The sequence below is a fragment of the Danio aesculapii genome, chromosome 6 (genome assembly GCF_903798145.1).
Source record: "Danio aesculapii chromosome 6, fDanAes4.1, whole genome shotgun sequence".
Classification (NCBI taxonomy): domain Eukaryota; kingdom Metazoa; phylum Chordata; class Actinopteri; order Cypriniformes; family Danionidae; genus Danio; species Danio aesculapii.
The window spans coordinates 21,110,081-21,127,942 of NC_079440.1; the positions used below are offsets into that span (position 1 = coordinate 21,110,081).

General features: G+C 35.5%; 1 protein-coding gene across 1 annotated transcript; it reads right to left on the reverse strand.

Moving 5' to 3' along the window:
- Positions 1-145: 145 nt before the first annotated feature.
- nprl2 (NPR2 like, GATOR1 complex subunit) lies at positions 146-15,462 on the reverse strand. The gene is made up of 11 exons (XM_056459773.1): positions 15,340-15,462; positions 13,609-13,700; positions 11,015-11,183; positions 10,778-10,886; positions 10,516-10,652; positions 8,747-8,844; positions 5,189-5,225; positions 5,017-5,110; positions 4,792-4,906; positions 472-614; positions 146-384 (listed from the first exon to the last, which is right to left on the reverse strand). The coding sequence occupies exons 1-11, from the start codon at positions 15,415-15,417 to the stop codon at positions 317-319; spliced, it is 1,140 nt and encodes a 379-aa protein (XP_056315748.1). The 5' UTR covers positions 15,418-15,462; the 3' UTR covers positions 146-316.
- Positions 15,463-17,862: the final 2,400 nt, after the last annotated feature.

The following is a 17,862-nucleotide window of genomic DNA, read 5'->3' on the forward strand; positions in this document are numbered from 1 at the left end:
TCGGTTCATGTTACAGCTATTTATTTATTTATTTTTTTTGTGTCAGTCATGATATTTTACCCTGACCCTAAATTAAATGTAATCCAATATTTGCGCAACAGCAGAATATGTATACAACAAAAAAGAGAAGTGTCCGTTTCGAAAATATTTTATAATTGTTGAGTGTTTTATTAAATTGTAGAGCACACATTTTACAAAATAGCCTTTGTAACTTTAAATCTGAGATGTTCAGCAAGCTTTAATTTTTTTTTGTTCATAGGAGTTCATTAGAAGCAAAAGCACCTGGGTCTGTTTTTCTTGTTTGACACTTATTCAATTATTTCCAGCAAACAACAATGTTAGGGTCATTCTCCAACCGCTCATCCAGCTCTCTGTAACTCATTCCTGCAAAAATAAGAATAGAAGAATGTCAACTGCATAAACTTTAAAATAAGTATTACGTAAATACAATGAATAAAAACAACACCGTACCAGTTTTGCAACAGATTTCATCATAACTATGGCAGCCAGTGTAAAGTCTAGGTGGACGACTTCTTTCATCTCTAACAACCTTGACTGGATACTTCTGTAGGCGCCGAATCAGACCTTTCATCAAGCCAAATTGAATCAACTTCCTAAACAAACAAAAAAACCAATAGGATTTAAAAGCATTTTTGGGATGTTGTTCTTGACGTGATTAAGACTAGCATGCCTTACAGCTGGCATGTTAAAAGGAATTGGAAATACAGTTCAATTTAATATTATAATTTTTTTTATCTATTTTTATCTATAAATTTATGATAAATGAGCAAGTTTAAGATGAGCAAAAAAAATTGAAAAAATAAAATAAATAAATAAAATCGAAAAAAAAGTTCACATTAAGGAGTCAATATTTTCTCTTCCAATTATTTACTGTGTATTAGATCTGATATCAACTGAACAGGGTAAGCCTTTGATTTGTAAAAAGATTTGAGAGATCCTGCGAGTAAACATCTTAATTTCTCAAGTTTTATGTAACTAAAGATTTCTCGGATCCACGGATGGGGAAACAATTTCTTAACTAAGTGTCTGACCTGAAAGAAACAAAACAAATGACTGTTGGGGAGATTGTATTTAGTGGATAGAGATGAAAAAGGTGCGAATACCCCGTCTTTATATAAATCCTTAACCTCAACGAGTCCATTAGCTGCCCAAATGCGAAAAGTGTTATCAAAACAAGATGGTGAGAAAAATTTATTGTTTAAGATAGGTGTATGGATAGATGTTTTATGCAACCCGTAATGCTTTCTGAATTGAACCCAAATTTTAATTTTGTTAATGACTACCAAGTTAGAGATTCTGTTGATAATTAATGGAAGCCAGGAGCTGATAACAGAGTGCAGAGTGACTTTTGTTGACACTATCTCTGAGTGAACCCAGGGGGGCACAGTTGTCAGTTTGAGGAAGATTCTTCCAGTAGAGAATCTTATTAATATTACAAGCCCAGTAATATTGTTGGAAGTTAGGAAGCGCAAGTCCTCCTTTGGATTTAGGAAGTTGGAGAACTGATTTCTTGAGGCGTGCAGGCTTGTTACCCCAGATAAATGAAAGTAAAATACCATCCAAATTAGTAAAAAAAGATTTCTTAATGAAAATTGGAACATGTTGAAAAAGATAAAGAAATTTAGGTAAAATAACCATTTTTAATAAAATAATACGGCCTACAAGGGACAAAGGAAGTGACGACCATTGAGAAAAGTGTGATTTGATTTCCTCAACCACTGGTTGAAAATTATTAATAAATAAGTTATTGAATGAGTTGGTAAAGAATATGCCAAGGTATTTGAACCCACTTGTAGCTATTCTAAAAGAAAAATGTGAATATGAGATCTTACTCGCTTCAGAGTTGACAAAAAAATAGTTCACTTTTCTGTAAATTTATATTTGGCGGTTTTAAAACCTTGACTTTTTCCAAACCGCAGTATACCTTAAAAACGATTACCATCCCATGCCTACAAAGCACCCAGAGGAAACCCACGCAAGCACAGGGAGAACATGCAAACTCCACACAGAAATGCCAACTGACCCAGCCGGGGCTCGAACCAGCGAACTTCTTGTAAGGCGATCATGCTACCGACTGCACCACCATGGGGGGTTTCTGCCACCAGTTTAACATTTACTTTGGTAACAATAAATCAACTCATGTAAATATTTCTGATCAGGGTGTGTAATGATATCCTCATGAATGATGAATTAACTAGGAACACCATATAGCCACTCATGTAAAAACTGCACATAATGCAAGTATTATAATTGCAACTAAATATTCATAATGTAATAATTTTCACAGCTCAGTGTAATAATTATTTAATTGTGAGAAAGGCATTGCATTATAAACTTACCAAAGTTACTGTCATATGCATTATGCCATTGTTTAAAAATAATAATCATCATCATCCTGGGACATTGTTTTAAACACACTAGTTCAGATAATTTAAAATTTATTTTATACGAACAGAAACTGAGCAAAAAATGGGATTAAGAAATGACTATATGGTTTTAAAAATGACTTTGGGCTTACTCGTTACTTTAAGATATACTGGATTTAGCCCCAGTAAGAGATTTGATATGTGGTTAAGCAGTCTTTCAGAATCTGGTAGTAGACATGGAGCCCATCCTTTTCCCACCTTTGATCAGCCCGTCTGCACTCTTGTCTAAGCATGGATTTAACCAGGGTTGAGGACATGAACTGACCTAGACCTCTTACGATTAAGTGGAACAACTTCATTCAGAGCACACTAACAAGAAGAGTTAAATGTTTCAACAAGTGGTTCAGTATCCATGCAAGATGAAATCAATATTTAAAAGGAAATTTGAAAACTCAAAAGCAGTATTTACATAAGATTTAAGCATAGGTTGAAAAACAATGTTCTGATTGTATCAGATAACAGGTTCAAATGTCACAGGGTAAAGATAAGATATACCAGCATCACAAATTTCATGGATATGTACATAATGCCATTAGTCAGAACAATATCCAAACTGTGTGGCATTGGTTATGTGTAGGGCTGAAGACATAATGCACTAAATTAGTTTTTCCTGAATCTAAAGTATAGTGGTTCTCAATTCCGGTCCTTATTGTATGTCTTCCTTACTTAACACACCTGATTCAGATCATCAGCTCTTTAACAGAGAGATCCTTGAACTGATCCTTGTGTCAAATAAAAGAGACACACAAAATGTGCACGGGGGGGGGCCGGAATTGAGAACCACTGCTTTAGAGGCTCATAAAAAATTTAAACAGGCTTTGATTGGCAGCAGATGTTAAGGTGATTTTAACAGTTTTATTCTATTCAAAAATGTGGTTTCAGCCTCGAAACGTTTGGATATTTTGCATGTGTTGGATGATCAGTCTTTTTTTGTGTAATCAATCCTGCATGACCCTTTGCAGAATATGTTATTCAAAGATGATTTAAAAAAATAATAATAATAATAATTATTTCCAAATTCAAAAATTTTGGTGAAATTGTATGAAAACAACTGCATATAAACAAAATGTCTAGGCCTAATACGAGTTAATCGGAAAAAAGAAATAAGCAATCTATTAATTGATTGGTCAATGCAAAAAGCAGCCAATTAATAGTGTGTTTAATTAACCTGGTGCTTTTTATAATATTGTACTTAATTATGAAAATTGCACTAGATTTCACAGAGAAGTAGATCAAAGTGGTCGAAAGTGGACAAATGAAATGCCAGGTTTGAACAGGGCCTTAGGGACAGAGATGGAGTTGAAGTTGAATTGGATGAACTAAATTGGCCGTGGTGTATGAGTTTTGTATGAATGTTTCCCAGTACTGGGTTGCAGCTGGAAAGGCACTCTCTGCGTAAAACATATGCTGGAAAAGTGTCGACCCCTGATGAATAAGGGACTAAGCCAAAGGAAAATAAATGAAGGAATGATTGTATATAAATAGCCTAGGACCACAATACATGCAGCCATCCTCACTGTGAATAGAAAACTGATCACTCAGATCACATGGATTGAGTAAATGAGAAAATCCAAGAGTACACTCAAAGCAGGGTGAATTCACTTTAAGCTATAACTTAAATGGTTAGGACAAAAACTTCTGTTAACCTGGAAAAGATAGCTTTTATCACTTGTCATGGCGTCGCATGTAGTAAGGAAAGGGTGCTAAAACATCTGTTAAGCAGTGCACTATTCCTATGTTAATAAATGTGTCATAATTTTTTTAAATGTGTCATTTTAATGCTTTGTAAATATTTCTTAGACTTATTTTGTGATTTCATGATTTTTTAATTATCTTTTTATGGAAAGCACTTAGAATTAGCACTATGCATGAAATGTGCTATCTATAAACTTGACATGCCGATGATTTATCATTTATTCGTTCATTTTTGTTTCGCTTAGTCCCTTTAATAATCTGGGGTCGCCACAGCGGAATGAACCACCAACTTATCCAGCATATGTTTTACGGAGCAGATGCATTTCCAGCTGCAACCCATCCCTGGGAAACATCCACTCACACATACACTTTGGCCAATTTAGCTTACCCAATTCACCTTTACCACATGTCTTTGGACTTCAGTGGGAAACCCACAGGAACACAGTGAGAGCATGCAAACTCCACACAGAAATGCCAACTGACCCAGCCAAGGCTCGCAGCAGCGACCTTTTTGCTGTGAGGCGACAGCACTACCCAATGTGCCACCGCGCTGCCTTATAGATGAGTTGTAAAATGCATTATAAAAAAATGAACCTTAGCCCAATGCTTGGAGTAATGGTAATCAATAATCTTAAAGCAGCAATCTTGCCTGTCGTCCACTTTTTGTAGCTGGTGAGAATAGCGCGAACAGAGGTCACGTACAGTCGTACCTGGGGTCAAACCACAGTACAACTGGAACACATCTCTGAGACTAGTCCTCTGCCCTGGTGACAACACAGTAAAATAGCCACAGTGAATAGAAACATCTCACTCTCATACACATATATGATGCAGAAAAATACATTTACAATCTCTTTGTAATCTCTTTGCTCACCTGGCTTACTGACATAATGTAGACACTCTTCCTGAAGACACTTCTTATCAATTAAGTTTTGCACTTTAGGTGTTGTGCAGTAAACATTTGAGTACTGTAAAGTATGACAACCAAAATTGTAAGAAAAAGAACCTATTACAAGAATGAGAATAAACAATGACAAAAAACATACCTGGAATATGGATACCAGAGTTACCACGTCATAATACCTGTAAAACAGATCCACTGCTTCAGTGTAAAGTCTTAAATGCATTTTGAATCATTTTATTCTATAGACCCTTTTCACATTTCCAGGTTTCTCAGTAGCGGAAGACGTCATAGCTGGGTAAACTTAGAGTGCAGTGAAAGGGAGAGTACAACAAATAATCTTTTTACAACCCTATTTGCTGAAATAATAAAAGAAAAACTTCACGATGGTGTTATCAAGACTTTCAGAAAAAGGAAAAAATAGTGTTTGACTGATAACTGCAGCCAGAGGAGAGAGTAACGTCAAATTTACTCTCAGTCCCATAGATGCTGCATTAGAAACACCTCGCATAAGCGGTAATTCGTTTTTTGTAATTTGACACAAAGATGAGATAATACATTTTTACGTTTTTAAAAAAATCTATATATTAAAAACTTTCAAGGATTTAAGATTATGATGACCGTTAAACATGTCATAACAGGCTTGTGAAAAGGGTCCATTCAAAGCAAAAGTCAGAGATTTAAGCCCTTTAAAGCCATTATGTATGATTTTATATTGTTGCTGTATTCCTCCTCTTCTTTACACTGTTTAATGTATAATTAGATATCAAATAGGTACAGTTTCACTTAAATTAATATCTCTTGATCCCAAAATTAATTGCAGTAACATGTCTGTACTGTATTCCTTAAATGTTTGTCTATTTTGAACACTCATTCATGTTGCGTTGCCTTTACTAAGCTAATACAAAATTTCAAGTCATTATCAATATTTTCTGTCTTATTACAGGCCCATAGCCAGCCTGGTGAAAGGGGTGGTTCAAAAAGTGGAGCTTTTTGCAGTTTTTGCCTGACTTCCTATTTAATGATGAGATTAAAATACTGCATTTTAGCAAAGACTATAGAATACACAAGACATGTCACTCGTATCTTTTTGAATAGTATATAGGTCACTATGGTGAATAAAGCCCCGCCTACTAGAACAGGAGCCAATCACCGATTGCTATAGACTGATGATATTTCGGGGTAAAGGGGCTCAGACCAGACGTGGATTTCTGCAGATTTTGTGTGATTTGGACGTTTAGAAATAAAACTAAAGACACAGTTGTTGTTTAATTTTATTGGTGATTCCTAATGTGAAATTCAATTGTAAGCTTGGCAAGCAGTTTTGGAGAATTTGATGTTTCCCCATTCAGACAGAATGCCCAAGCATACTGCCTGAGAGGTGTCTCAAAGATGGCTGCTGAGTGAAATGACTTGCCTTAAAGGGACTTTGATTTTAGTGACATTTTAAGCACAACTTTTAGCTGAATTTGCTTGTCTGGTGATCATCACATACCAAAAAATTTCCTAAAGATTTAGAATAAAGAAACGTGAATCTACTTATTTTTAAAATACAAATTGATTGCATCTTATATTATCAGAAAAAAATTGGAATCTGTTAAAGTTTTAATGAAATGGTGCAGAGTGTTTTTTTAAGGCTTGGTTGTGTTTATGGGGTGCAAAACAATGTGCACATGCTTCATTTCTGAAAAATCACCTTATTTTTTTGACATAACTTACTTTAATTGTATACTGCTACTCTGCTAACATGAAAACGACTGTCATATTTTTTGCTTCCTCCGAAGGCCTGTCGTCAAGGGGGCTCTGATTGGTCAGCTAACCTATTGTGTTGTGAATCAGCTCTAGGTTACCAGGAAACATCATAACTCTATTAGCATGTGCTTTGTATCTGATGTGTAAATAAGGTCAGCGCAGTCGCATCAGTTTGAGCCTGAATCGGACAGAGAAAATGAAGAGGACAAATGCCTGTTCTTTAAAATAAAATTTGACAAGCATCTTTCATATTTATTTGGTTTTTTTTAGTAATGAAAAAAGAAGTTCACGTCTTTTGCGAAACCCATTATTTCAAATGCAAAACACACGGAAGAGAGACGCTGTTGAAGATTGTAGGTGTTTTACAGGGGTTTGACAGATAAATATGAATTTGAAGCTAAATTGTTAGCAGTGCCAAACAGCGTTTTCCATAGTTTACGTCCTTGCTACAACATAAAGTTAACGGTAGAAACTATGTATGGTCGGCGCAATAGCCTAGTGCGCCGACATATGGTGCAGTAGCACGTAAGGGCGTCCCGAGTTCGAATCCCAGCTTGAGGACATTTCCCTACCCTACCCCCCTCTCTCTCCAACTCTGTCACTGACTGCTGTTTATCTGACATGACGCAGCAGGAGAAACAGACACGCATGAGAGAACAGTGGGCAGGCTCATTTGCATTTAAAGCCACAGGCAACAAAAACAGCTACAATGTCCTCTAACTCCAAAATTCACATATTCAGCAGGGTATAAAAATGATCTGATGGGGATTTTGAGCTGAAACTTCACAAACACATTCTGGAGACACCAAATACTTAACTAAGTGAAGAGTAGCCATGTATTATAAGCAGAAAAATGTGCTACCACCCAGTTATAATGGCAAAATATAGCCCTTCAGGTTGATATAAGACCACAGCAGGGTTTTGAACACACTGTTGGGAGGTTTATTCTGTGATTATTTATTACAGAATAAACCTACTCCAAGTACACTACCTGACAAGTCTTGTCACCTATCCAAGTTTTTGGAACACAGAATAATAACTTGACTTCTAGTTGATCATTTGGTATCAGATATGGCTTCTATGAAATGCCTCTAGACTATGCTTATTTTACCAAAATAAAATATGATCATGTCTTGATTATTAATTATTTAATTAGGACAGTAAGGTCTGACTTTGCTTAGACAAAAATATACAGTATAGAATATAAAGTCATGGTGCAGTGGAAAAAGAATTAATATTGAGCATGACTCCCATGAGCTTGGAGGACTGCATCTAAACATCTCTGCAATAACTTAAAATAATTAAATAAAAATTAAATAAAAAATTTAAATAATTTAAGTAATCTGGAATGACAAAGTAAACGTTCTTGCAGGACTCAGAGTTCATCAAGATTCATCTTCAATGCCTCCTCCATCTTACCCCAGACATGCTCAATAATATTCATGTCTAGTGACTGGGCTGGCTAATCCTGAAGCACCTTGACCTTCTTTGCTTTCAGTAATTTTGATGTAGAGGCTAAAGAATAAGAAGGAGCGCTATCCTGCTGAAGAATTTGCCCTCTCCTGTGGTTTATAATGTAAAGGGTAGCATAAATCTCTTGATACCTCAGGCTGTTGATGTTGCCATCCACTCTGCAGATATGCCCCCATACTGAATGCAACCCCAATCCATGCTTTTTCCTTTACCAAACTTGACTGATCTCTGTGAGAATATTGGGTCTATGCTGGTTTCAATAGGTCTTTTGCAGTTTTTGTGATGATTGAGATGCAGTTTAACAGATAATTTATCAGAAAAATCTACCTTCACTTCCAAATGACACTTTCAAATGATCAACTAGAAGTCAGGTTATTATTTGTTGCTCTTACAACTTGGATCGACGACAAGACTTTGTCAGGTAGTGTAATAAGTTAAGCTTATGATAGCAGTTAAAAAGGAATATCTTTATACTTACAATAAATTCTGAACAGCAATCCGTACCAAATTAAGTTCAACATCAGCCTCAGCAGAGATCTTTTGAATGTGTCGATAGCCATCCACAAAGGGTAAGATCTGCAGGACAACACGATCAAAATATATATAAACCACAAATTATAAAATACTGAGAAACGTTTTTGAAGGCAGCAGGTCAAAATATAATACTTCCTGTTTCACACTGCACGTGTGAGCATGGTTGTGAAAAATGTAACACTAATAAGTATCACAAACATTTATTGGACAGTTGCATCTAAAGTGATGCAACAACAAAAAATACTAGTGCTACTAATACTTAATCGTATCGTAATCGCGATGTCAGTCCGTGCGGTTATATGATGGAAACATGGGCTTAACATGGGATTATATTAAATAAATAATAACACATAATATCTGAGAACAGTTTTCAGAGCTGCTAACAAAACAAAAAAAAAAAAAATAATAATAATAATATATATATATATATATATATATATATATCAACTAGAGATTCGACTGTCCAAGGACTAAAATCAGCTGTTTTTTTAATAAACATTCATATATATATATATATATATATATATATATATATATATATATATATATATATATATATATATATATATATATATATTTTTTTTTTATATTATGCAAGTATTTAAATGAACCGTTGTTATCATCTGCATTCAAATATGCATAATCATTTTGATAATTTGTAATAATTCGTCTAACATGTCTTTTGTTTACATTGCAATGAAAGCCATGCACAACTCTCACCGCTACGGCATGAGATGTTTTCTACTCTGTGCGTCTGGAAGGTGCAAGCACATCGCTCCGCTTGGCCACGCATATTGGCATATTTTCTTGCATTGGAAAATAACGAACCTGCACGCGAAAAAGACACGATATGTGAATGGCCTGCTGCTATAGTATATCCAGTGTGCATGCGTATTAGCCTTGGTGTATAAGCTCGGAACTTTAAAGTAGTGCACAGGTGGCATAACTTTATTTAGTTGCAGCAGTTTCGTTCCGTGCAACAGACACACGGCGTTGAGCGCCGCTCGCGTAATGTCAGGTGACTCACACTCTGCAGCCTTCAACTGCAGCTCGGGCTGTATGTACTGACATACATCAATTTCATAACTTTAGCGGTTGTTTTTCGACTGAACTAAAAAAAAATTTCTTTAATTTATTTATTATGTCTTGGTCACACTATTTGGAGGGCAGTAACAAATTGCTGAATTTGGCCCGTGGGCCACCAATTGAATAGCCCTGCAGTAGAGGCTCATTCATTTTTTAGTCCAGTAAATTATCATATTTAATAGTGAGAAATCACTAGAAATGTTTAATGATGTACAACCCAAAATTCCAGAAAGGTTTATGGCAGATTTGGCAAAACATTTTGCTTGTACAACATTAAGTTTGTATAATTTTCCTTTCAATCAACTTCCAGATAATTAAACCCTAGAAAAGGAAAGTTGATGTGAAATGGTGTTAAACATGCCGCTCTCCCAACAATCTAAATCCAGAATACAAATAATTTACTCACTGAAAACACTGGAATTTTTTTCTTTGTACTTTTGTCAATTAAATAAAAGTTAAAGTAAAATCAGCTAATTGCATGTTCTTGATTTTATTGAAATTTTTGCAAGTTGCATTGATTTAACAGCAATGTTTTATTCTAATTCAGTCTAATTCATTTTTTTTTATTGAAATGAAAACAAATAAAATCAAATATGATAAAAGTACAGGGGAGGACTTTTTATTTACCTGCTGTGTGGTAAGATCCCATTGTGACTTAATAAAGTGGTCCTTATTCTTGGTAAATACCGGTACATCATACTCCTGAACAACCAGAGGGTCTTTCCTTTGTTCAATTAGCTTCAAGTGGATGGTGTTGGAGTCATCTGCCATGAGAGAGGGAAAAGAAGGATTATTAAAACAATATGAACCAGTGAGATTTATAAACGTATTCAAGTTTTTCTATATTTTATGTATAGGGGACAAAAAAAAGATTCATAAATACATATACCAATAGGGAGGGTGCAGGCTCCTGTAATATTAAGATCCTCCAGAAGTGTGGACATGATAGGCAACAGCTTCTGTTTACTCTCCTCATTTGAAATGAATCCACTTTCAAGCTAATCAAAGACAATTCATCATATGGTTATTAAATATATAAAACATAAATACTTGGCCATCTGGCAAACGCAAGCACACACACACGCATGCATGCACGCACGCACGCACACTTAACTTAATCTTTTACCTCAAGAGTCGTGAGGTATCCAGACAGCTTTTTGACAATGGGCTCTAAAGCAGATGTTTTTGTACTGGCATCACAGACTAAACCCAAATTGAAGAGCAAGGCATTCCTGCTGTACTTCTTATGCTCAATGCATACTGGACAGCCAATTAGTTTCTTCTCCATGGCAGTCCTTCATTCAGTTTAAAGATATAATACAGGATAATTAATAATACACATAAAGGTCTATTTGCAACATGTAAAAATCTTTTTTTTTTTAATTTCTTTACAAAGTTGGATTTAAAGGACTTATGACAAGGACAATCAGTACCTACTATTTTATTTTGTAAATTATGCCTACAGTGAGAAATTGACATTTGGAATTAAATTATCAAAATTTGACTGCGTAATATAATTAAATATATTTCTACAAACTATTGCTGGGCAAAGATTAAATGGCAAATAAATTGGATCCAAAATAAAAGTTGTGTGTGTATTATATACATTTATTAAGTATATGTGATATATGCACACATAGTGAAGGATTGGATTTTTTGATGGATGTCCGCTCCAGAACGAAGCAACTCATATCTTTTCTTATGAATTTATGATTGTTAATATAGTTGAATTTGTGTTTAAGGGCCTAGATTGAAAAATAATGTGAACCTTTGGGTTTAATAACTGGTTGACCCACAAACACATGAAAGTGTAAAGCACAACAACAAATGTAGAAAGTTATACCGTATCATATTTAACAAACAGTTTAGTCCAAATTTTATGTAATTTTGTGGACATGGATAATTGAATATTAATCAAATGATGTCATTGTGCTACTGAGCCATCAGCCAATCATTGCATTGCTGATCATGATTTTGAGGATTGATAGATATGTCCTTCACAACACACGCAGCGATCTCAAATCAATTCCTCTAGATATTTTAATTTGACTCGCAAACTTGTTTGAAGAACCAAATTACCCAGAGATCCGTCATCAAGATTAAAAGATCCAGGATCTGCCTGATATGAAGGTATAAAGAACAGACCCTTGGAAGCACAAACCTGCTCAGGAACAGGCTTATTTCATATAAACAGGATTCAGTTGTGTCATTTAAAAAAAGGTGATTCTGAAAGTATATACTAACTGCTCATATATACTTACAATAGTAACCTATAGGTTATTTAGCCTATACTGTACTATCTTTTTGAGAAAATAGCAAAACAGTAAAAATATATTTAAAACAAAAATCTGATTAAAAAAAAAACAAAAAAACTTGTGTAACCTACACAACGAAACAAAGGTACAAAAAGTGTCATGGGGCTCTTCCGCTAAAATTAGGTGTTCAAAAAAAAAACATTATTAATGACCATGTAGGCCTATAGGCTAAATTTTAAGATATCATAATGGAGTTTTTAGACACAAACACATATTTAAAAAAAAAGGTACCAACCCAGTTTTAATACAATTTCAATATGATAATAGACTTGACCAATATTCTTGTTTTTTAAGAAACAATAGGCCTAATTTACAGGAGTCATGCACACATTTAGAAAGCTAATATGCCAGTGATTTGATGTTTTGCAAAAGTTGCAGATATCTGTCCAATATCGAAAGTTGAATTTGTGTTTAAGGGCCTAGATTATATGATGACCTTAGTGTCATCCCTCTTCAGAGGAAAACTGGAATGATATGCATGTCATTGCTTTTTCTGTATGCGAGGTTATTTGTTTCCTTAGGATCTTCTACCTGGATTTATCCTGATAAGATGCCTGCTGGAGAGCAAGACAGCCTAGAAGTAGTTAAGTATCATTTGTGTATGTTTGTGTGTTTCTTCATCAGTGATAGAAAAATTAATTCCAAACTTTATCAAGGCATTTTGCAGGAAACCGTAAGACCATCTGTCCGCCTACCGAAGCTCAACAGAGGATGGATGATGCAACAGGACAATAATCCAAAGCACAGAAGTAAATGAACAACAGAATGACTTCAACAGAATAATGGAATGGCCCAATCACAGCGCTGACCTCAACCCAATTAAGATACTGTGGCATGACCTCAAGAGAGTGATTCACACCAGACATCCCAAGAATATTGCTGAACTGAAACAGTTTTGTGAAAAGGAATGGTCCAGAATCCTTTATGAACGTTGTGTAGGTCTGATCTGAAACTACAGGAAACGTTTGGTTGAGGTTATTGGTGCCAAAGGAGGGTCAACCAGTTATTAAACCCGAAGATTCACATTTTTTTTCCATCCTGCACTGTAAATGTTTACATGTTGTGTTCAATAAAAAACATAAAAACATATATTTGTGTGGAATTAGTTTAACCAGACTAATGTGTTAGACTAGAGTGTTTTTTAATTCATGCAGGAATCCAAGAAATCCCAAATGAATATAATGTCATAAAACCTTTATATTGGAAGCGATTAATATTTGCTCAGCACTACCCACTTTCCAAATCAAAATGTTTGGCAAGGTAAGTAATTTTGAATGCACATTTTAAAAGCATAGCTGGGATAAATCTGTGTGTGCTCTACAATAACGGTGCTAATACAAATGAAATTAAACAAACAAACACTGCAACAATTAGATCAATTGTTATGGTGAAGTTCTGTACGTACACTGTTATAAGTTTGTTCTGCAGTTCAGGTTTGGTAATGATGTACACCTGCACAGTATCAAAGAGTTCCCTTGAAATATACTCCTCCGGGACCTTCAATCAAAAATAAAGAAAGAAATACAAGATAAAATAACTATAATATATATATATATATATATATATATATATATATATATATATATATATATATATATATATATATATATATATATATATATTTTTTTTTTTTTTTTTTTTTTTTAAGAAATAAGCTTAAAAAATAATAACTTTTCTACATAACATTTCTAATAACTGATTCATTTAATCTTTTCCATGATGACAGTAAAAAATATTGTACTAGATATTTTTCAAGACACTTCTATACATCTTAAAGTGACATTTTAAGGCTTAACTAGGTTAATTAGGTTAACTAGGCAGGATAGGGTAATTAGGCAAGTTATTGTATAACTATGGTTTGTTATGTAGACTAGCTCATAGGGGCTAATACTTTTGACCCTAATGGTTTTTACAAAATTAAATACTGCTTTTATTCTAGCCAAAATAAAACAAATAAGACTTTCTCCAGACGAAAAAATATTATCAGACATGCTGTCAAAATTTCCTTCCTCTGTTAAACATCATTTAGGACAGGAAATATTTAAAAAAGAAAAGAAAAGAAAATTCAAAGGAGGTCTAATAATTCTGACTTTAACTGTGTGTGAGTATAAATATATGTATGTATATATATTCACACACACACACACACACACACACACACACACACACACACGCACACGCACACACACTTTGACTCCACACAGTGTATCCTTACTTCCGCCTACACAGAACTCCCCATAAAAAATTCACCCAGCCAGCTGTATATTTACTATATGGTTAGATGGTGACTATGGCAGTTTTATGTTGTCTGCATTCAAGGCAAGACATTTGGCTTCTAAAAAAAACATACTGATCTGTGAAATTTGAAAAAACTTTAAAAAAATGGGACTTTAAACAGACCGTATTGCTTTGTGCTGCTGTCTTTACTGCAGATGAAGTTGGTATGTACTTGTCAGCATTTGTCATGTAAAATGTTTAAGACGTTTACAGGGATGCTGCACATTTTTTGTCAACTTTATTTTTTTAAAACCATTTTTTTCTATAGAAGTGTATTTTATTTATGAACATAAAATGTCAATAAATAAAAAAATAAATAAATCAAGACTAAAAAAAAATCCCGGTTCATTTAAGCGAGGTATGAAGAACCGTTTCTGAACAACTGACACCTGAGTCCTGATGGAGTGGTTTTAGAAAAGCACAATGGTATATAGTATATAAATGCTATATAGCATAGGCATGTGCCTATGACACCTGCCCGCCAGTAAAATAAAAGAACAGTTTCCGAGTTGGGAGCGTGTCAGTGAGAAATATAATGCAATATATAACAAGTAAACACTTGTGGATTTTCATTGACAAAACACAATTCATGCGAATTCTTTGCTATTCGTTTTTCTATAAGCAAAGTTAACAAACACTGCTATATTTTCTTGTAATCTATAAAAAGTACACACCTGACGTCGTATTACGACTTGTTAATTCATAAGTATGATCGCAGCAAAACGTCATGTATGTACAACTTTGCTGTGATAAGCCAGTCAACAACATAAACATTATCTTGCTATGCGTACTGTACTCTTTTGCAAACCATGCTGCCAAACATACATTTGCTCCCAAATACATGTTTCTATAATGTTACCTGATATGTGATCTTTGGTCCTAACGTTGGATGAAATTCACTAAAAAATATACAGTCTATTCGTCTATAAGTACCCATTTCCTAAAGTAAATGTGTCTGTTGATGTGAGAACGGTACTGTTTTTCTTCTTGGAATTTTTTTGGCGGTTGGCAACCAGCTTTTTGGAGCATTACCGCCACCATCTGGATGGGAATGCGGATTAGGAGTTAACTAACCCATATATTCTTGTAGTATAGTGATTAAAAAAATAAAATACATAAATTATAATTTTTATATTTTATACAACTACTTTACTAAATTCTGTGACTTAACCCCGCGTCTTTCAATAAGTTGTATACATAACAAACATTACTGTTATCCTTCTTGGTTCTATGGCAAGTTGCGAACCAACTTTAGAGGCGCATATCGCCACCTACTGTGATGGAGTGTGAAGAGACTATATAGATTTCTATAATCCACTGTTCTTAAAGAGCCCATATTTTACATGAAATAGGGTCATATTTAGGTTGTAAGGGTCTCCAGCAACAGTCTAATATGCATGCAAGGTCAAAAAACACTTTCATGGTCTTATAATCTGCATCTATTTTTACCTAATTATCCCAGCGACTCCCATATGAATCGTTCAGCGATTCATTTGTTCCCAAACCTCTCCTCAGCGCGAAGCTAATTTGCGCTGATTGGACCGATGACAGCCTGCTGCGATTGGTCGACGACACTGACAGGCTTCAGCGCGAGACAGAGTGAAATGCCCAGCAGCTAATCAACAGTATAAAAGTAGTCACAGTGCATACACGCTTCATAGTGGATTTTGGCTGCCAGTGGGTGAATGTAAATACAGACGATGGACTAGAAAATACTGACGACTAACTATTTTATCAAGCAAAAAGTCCAAGAACTGGCGAGTAGATCTCCTAGCCCATCACAGTCTACCTGCTCTTTTCACACACACACACACACACACACACACACACACACACACACACACACACACACACACACAGGGCCGGCGCGTCCATGGCGCCATAGCGGCGTCGGCGACACCTCCCTCACCACCCGCGTCCTCAGTTATATCCGCAAATAATAAACCCCCCACCGCCCCCGTCTTCAATTTCAACCGCGACCCGGTCCTCACTTTACTAACGGGTCCCTTTCATTTTCACTATCGCGTTGAGGGCGGCGTGATCATCCTTTGCCTAGAGCGGCAGTTCAACTTGCTCCGGTGCTACGCACACACATTAGACTCCTCCCCAGAGAACACAACACACACCTAGAGCACCAGTTCAGCTTGCTGGGTGCAATTTAGACACCTCACCTCGAACCTGAGCTGAACTATTTTGAAACTTGACCGTTGCATGTGTGTAGAAACAGCTGATGATTCGTAAACAAAGCGGCACGCGTAATAATTTTAATCGCACATACTTACACTTGTGAAATGGGGGAAGAAACTGATTCATCATGCACTGATCCATGTTCTGACAGTCTTTACTGATCCTTCCTTTAACAAACCGATGAAGTCTTCTTTGTAAGCATGTAGTTTTCAGAAGCACTCGATCTGCTCAAGGCTGGGCTATATTGCTGAGGTTTCATCTTTGATTAGACTGTCAATAATATCCATCTGCACAGCGTGACTTCATTCGACCGGTGTCTGTGTGTGTCTCTGTGTGTGTGTGTTGCTTTTTTTCTGTTAGTGGGCGGGGCCGCAGGTTTCAAATCTCCCGGGCTTGCGCATGCAACTACTTGTGTTTCGTAGCCGCGTCATCGCGAAACAACTAATGACTCGTTATCAAGACGACTCGTTTGAAGCACTATGAGTCGACTCTTTTATAGATGAATCAATAGTTTTAAACACTGTACACTTACAGATTTAAGCCTTAGCTGGATATTTCACTTCACTTAGAGCTGTGTGACACACTACATGGAAGGGCATTTTCAAAAACCCATAATATGGGCTCTTTAAAGTTAAAGGGGGATAGGTTGGACATCAACTTTTGTACCAGCGTCATCCCTGTGTATTTGTAAAGACCCACCGGTTTTGTCCAAGCAGTATATTTGCGGTCTTCCTCATGGACTGGGGTATTATAAAACATAGATACTAAGTCCATGGTGCTGAAATAACAGTTACCTCCCAAAGACGCGAGAGCATCATCCTGATGAAGCAATGGATATGGGTGTTTTTCTGTTCTTTGGTTCAGCCACCTAAAGTATGTGCATATTTGAAGATCTCCAGGTGGTTTCCAGACCAGGACTAAAGGTGAAGCCCATTCACTATTGGACTGCCGAATGATACCATGTGCCTCCATTTCATCCAAAATCAGTGTCAATTTGTGGTAATTGGCTAATGGAACCCTTCTGTATGGTAGACGGAATGGTTTTTCATCTTTTGGGTGAACAATATCTTATTTCCTGGAAAAAAAGAAAAATATAGAAAGAAAAAATATAAATGTATAAAAAACTCACACTACCTAAAGTCACATGAAGATGGATCTTATACTGCTTAAAATAGAGAAAAAACACTAAAAAGCA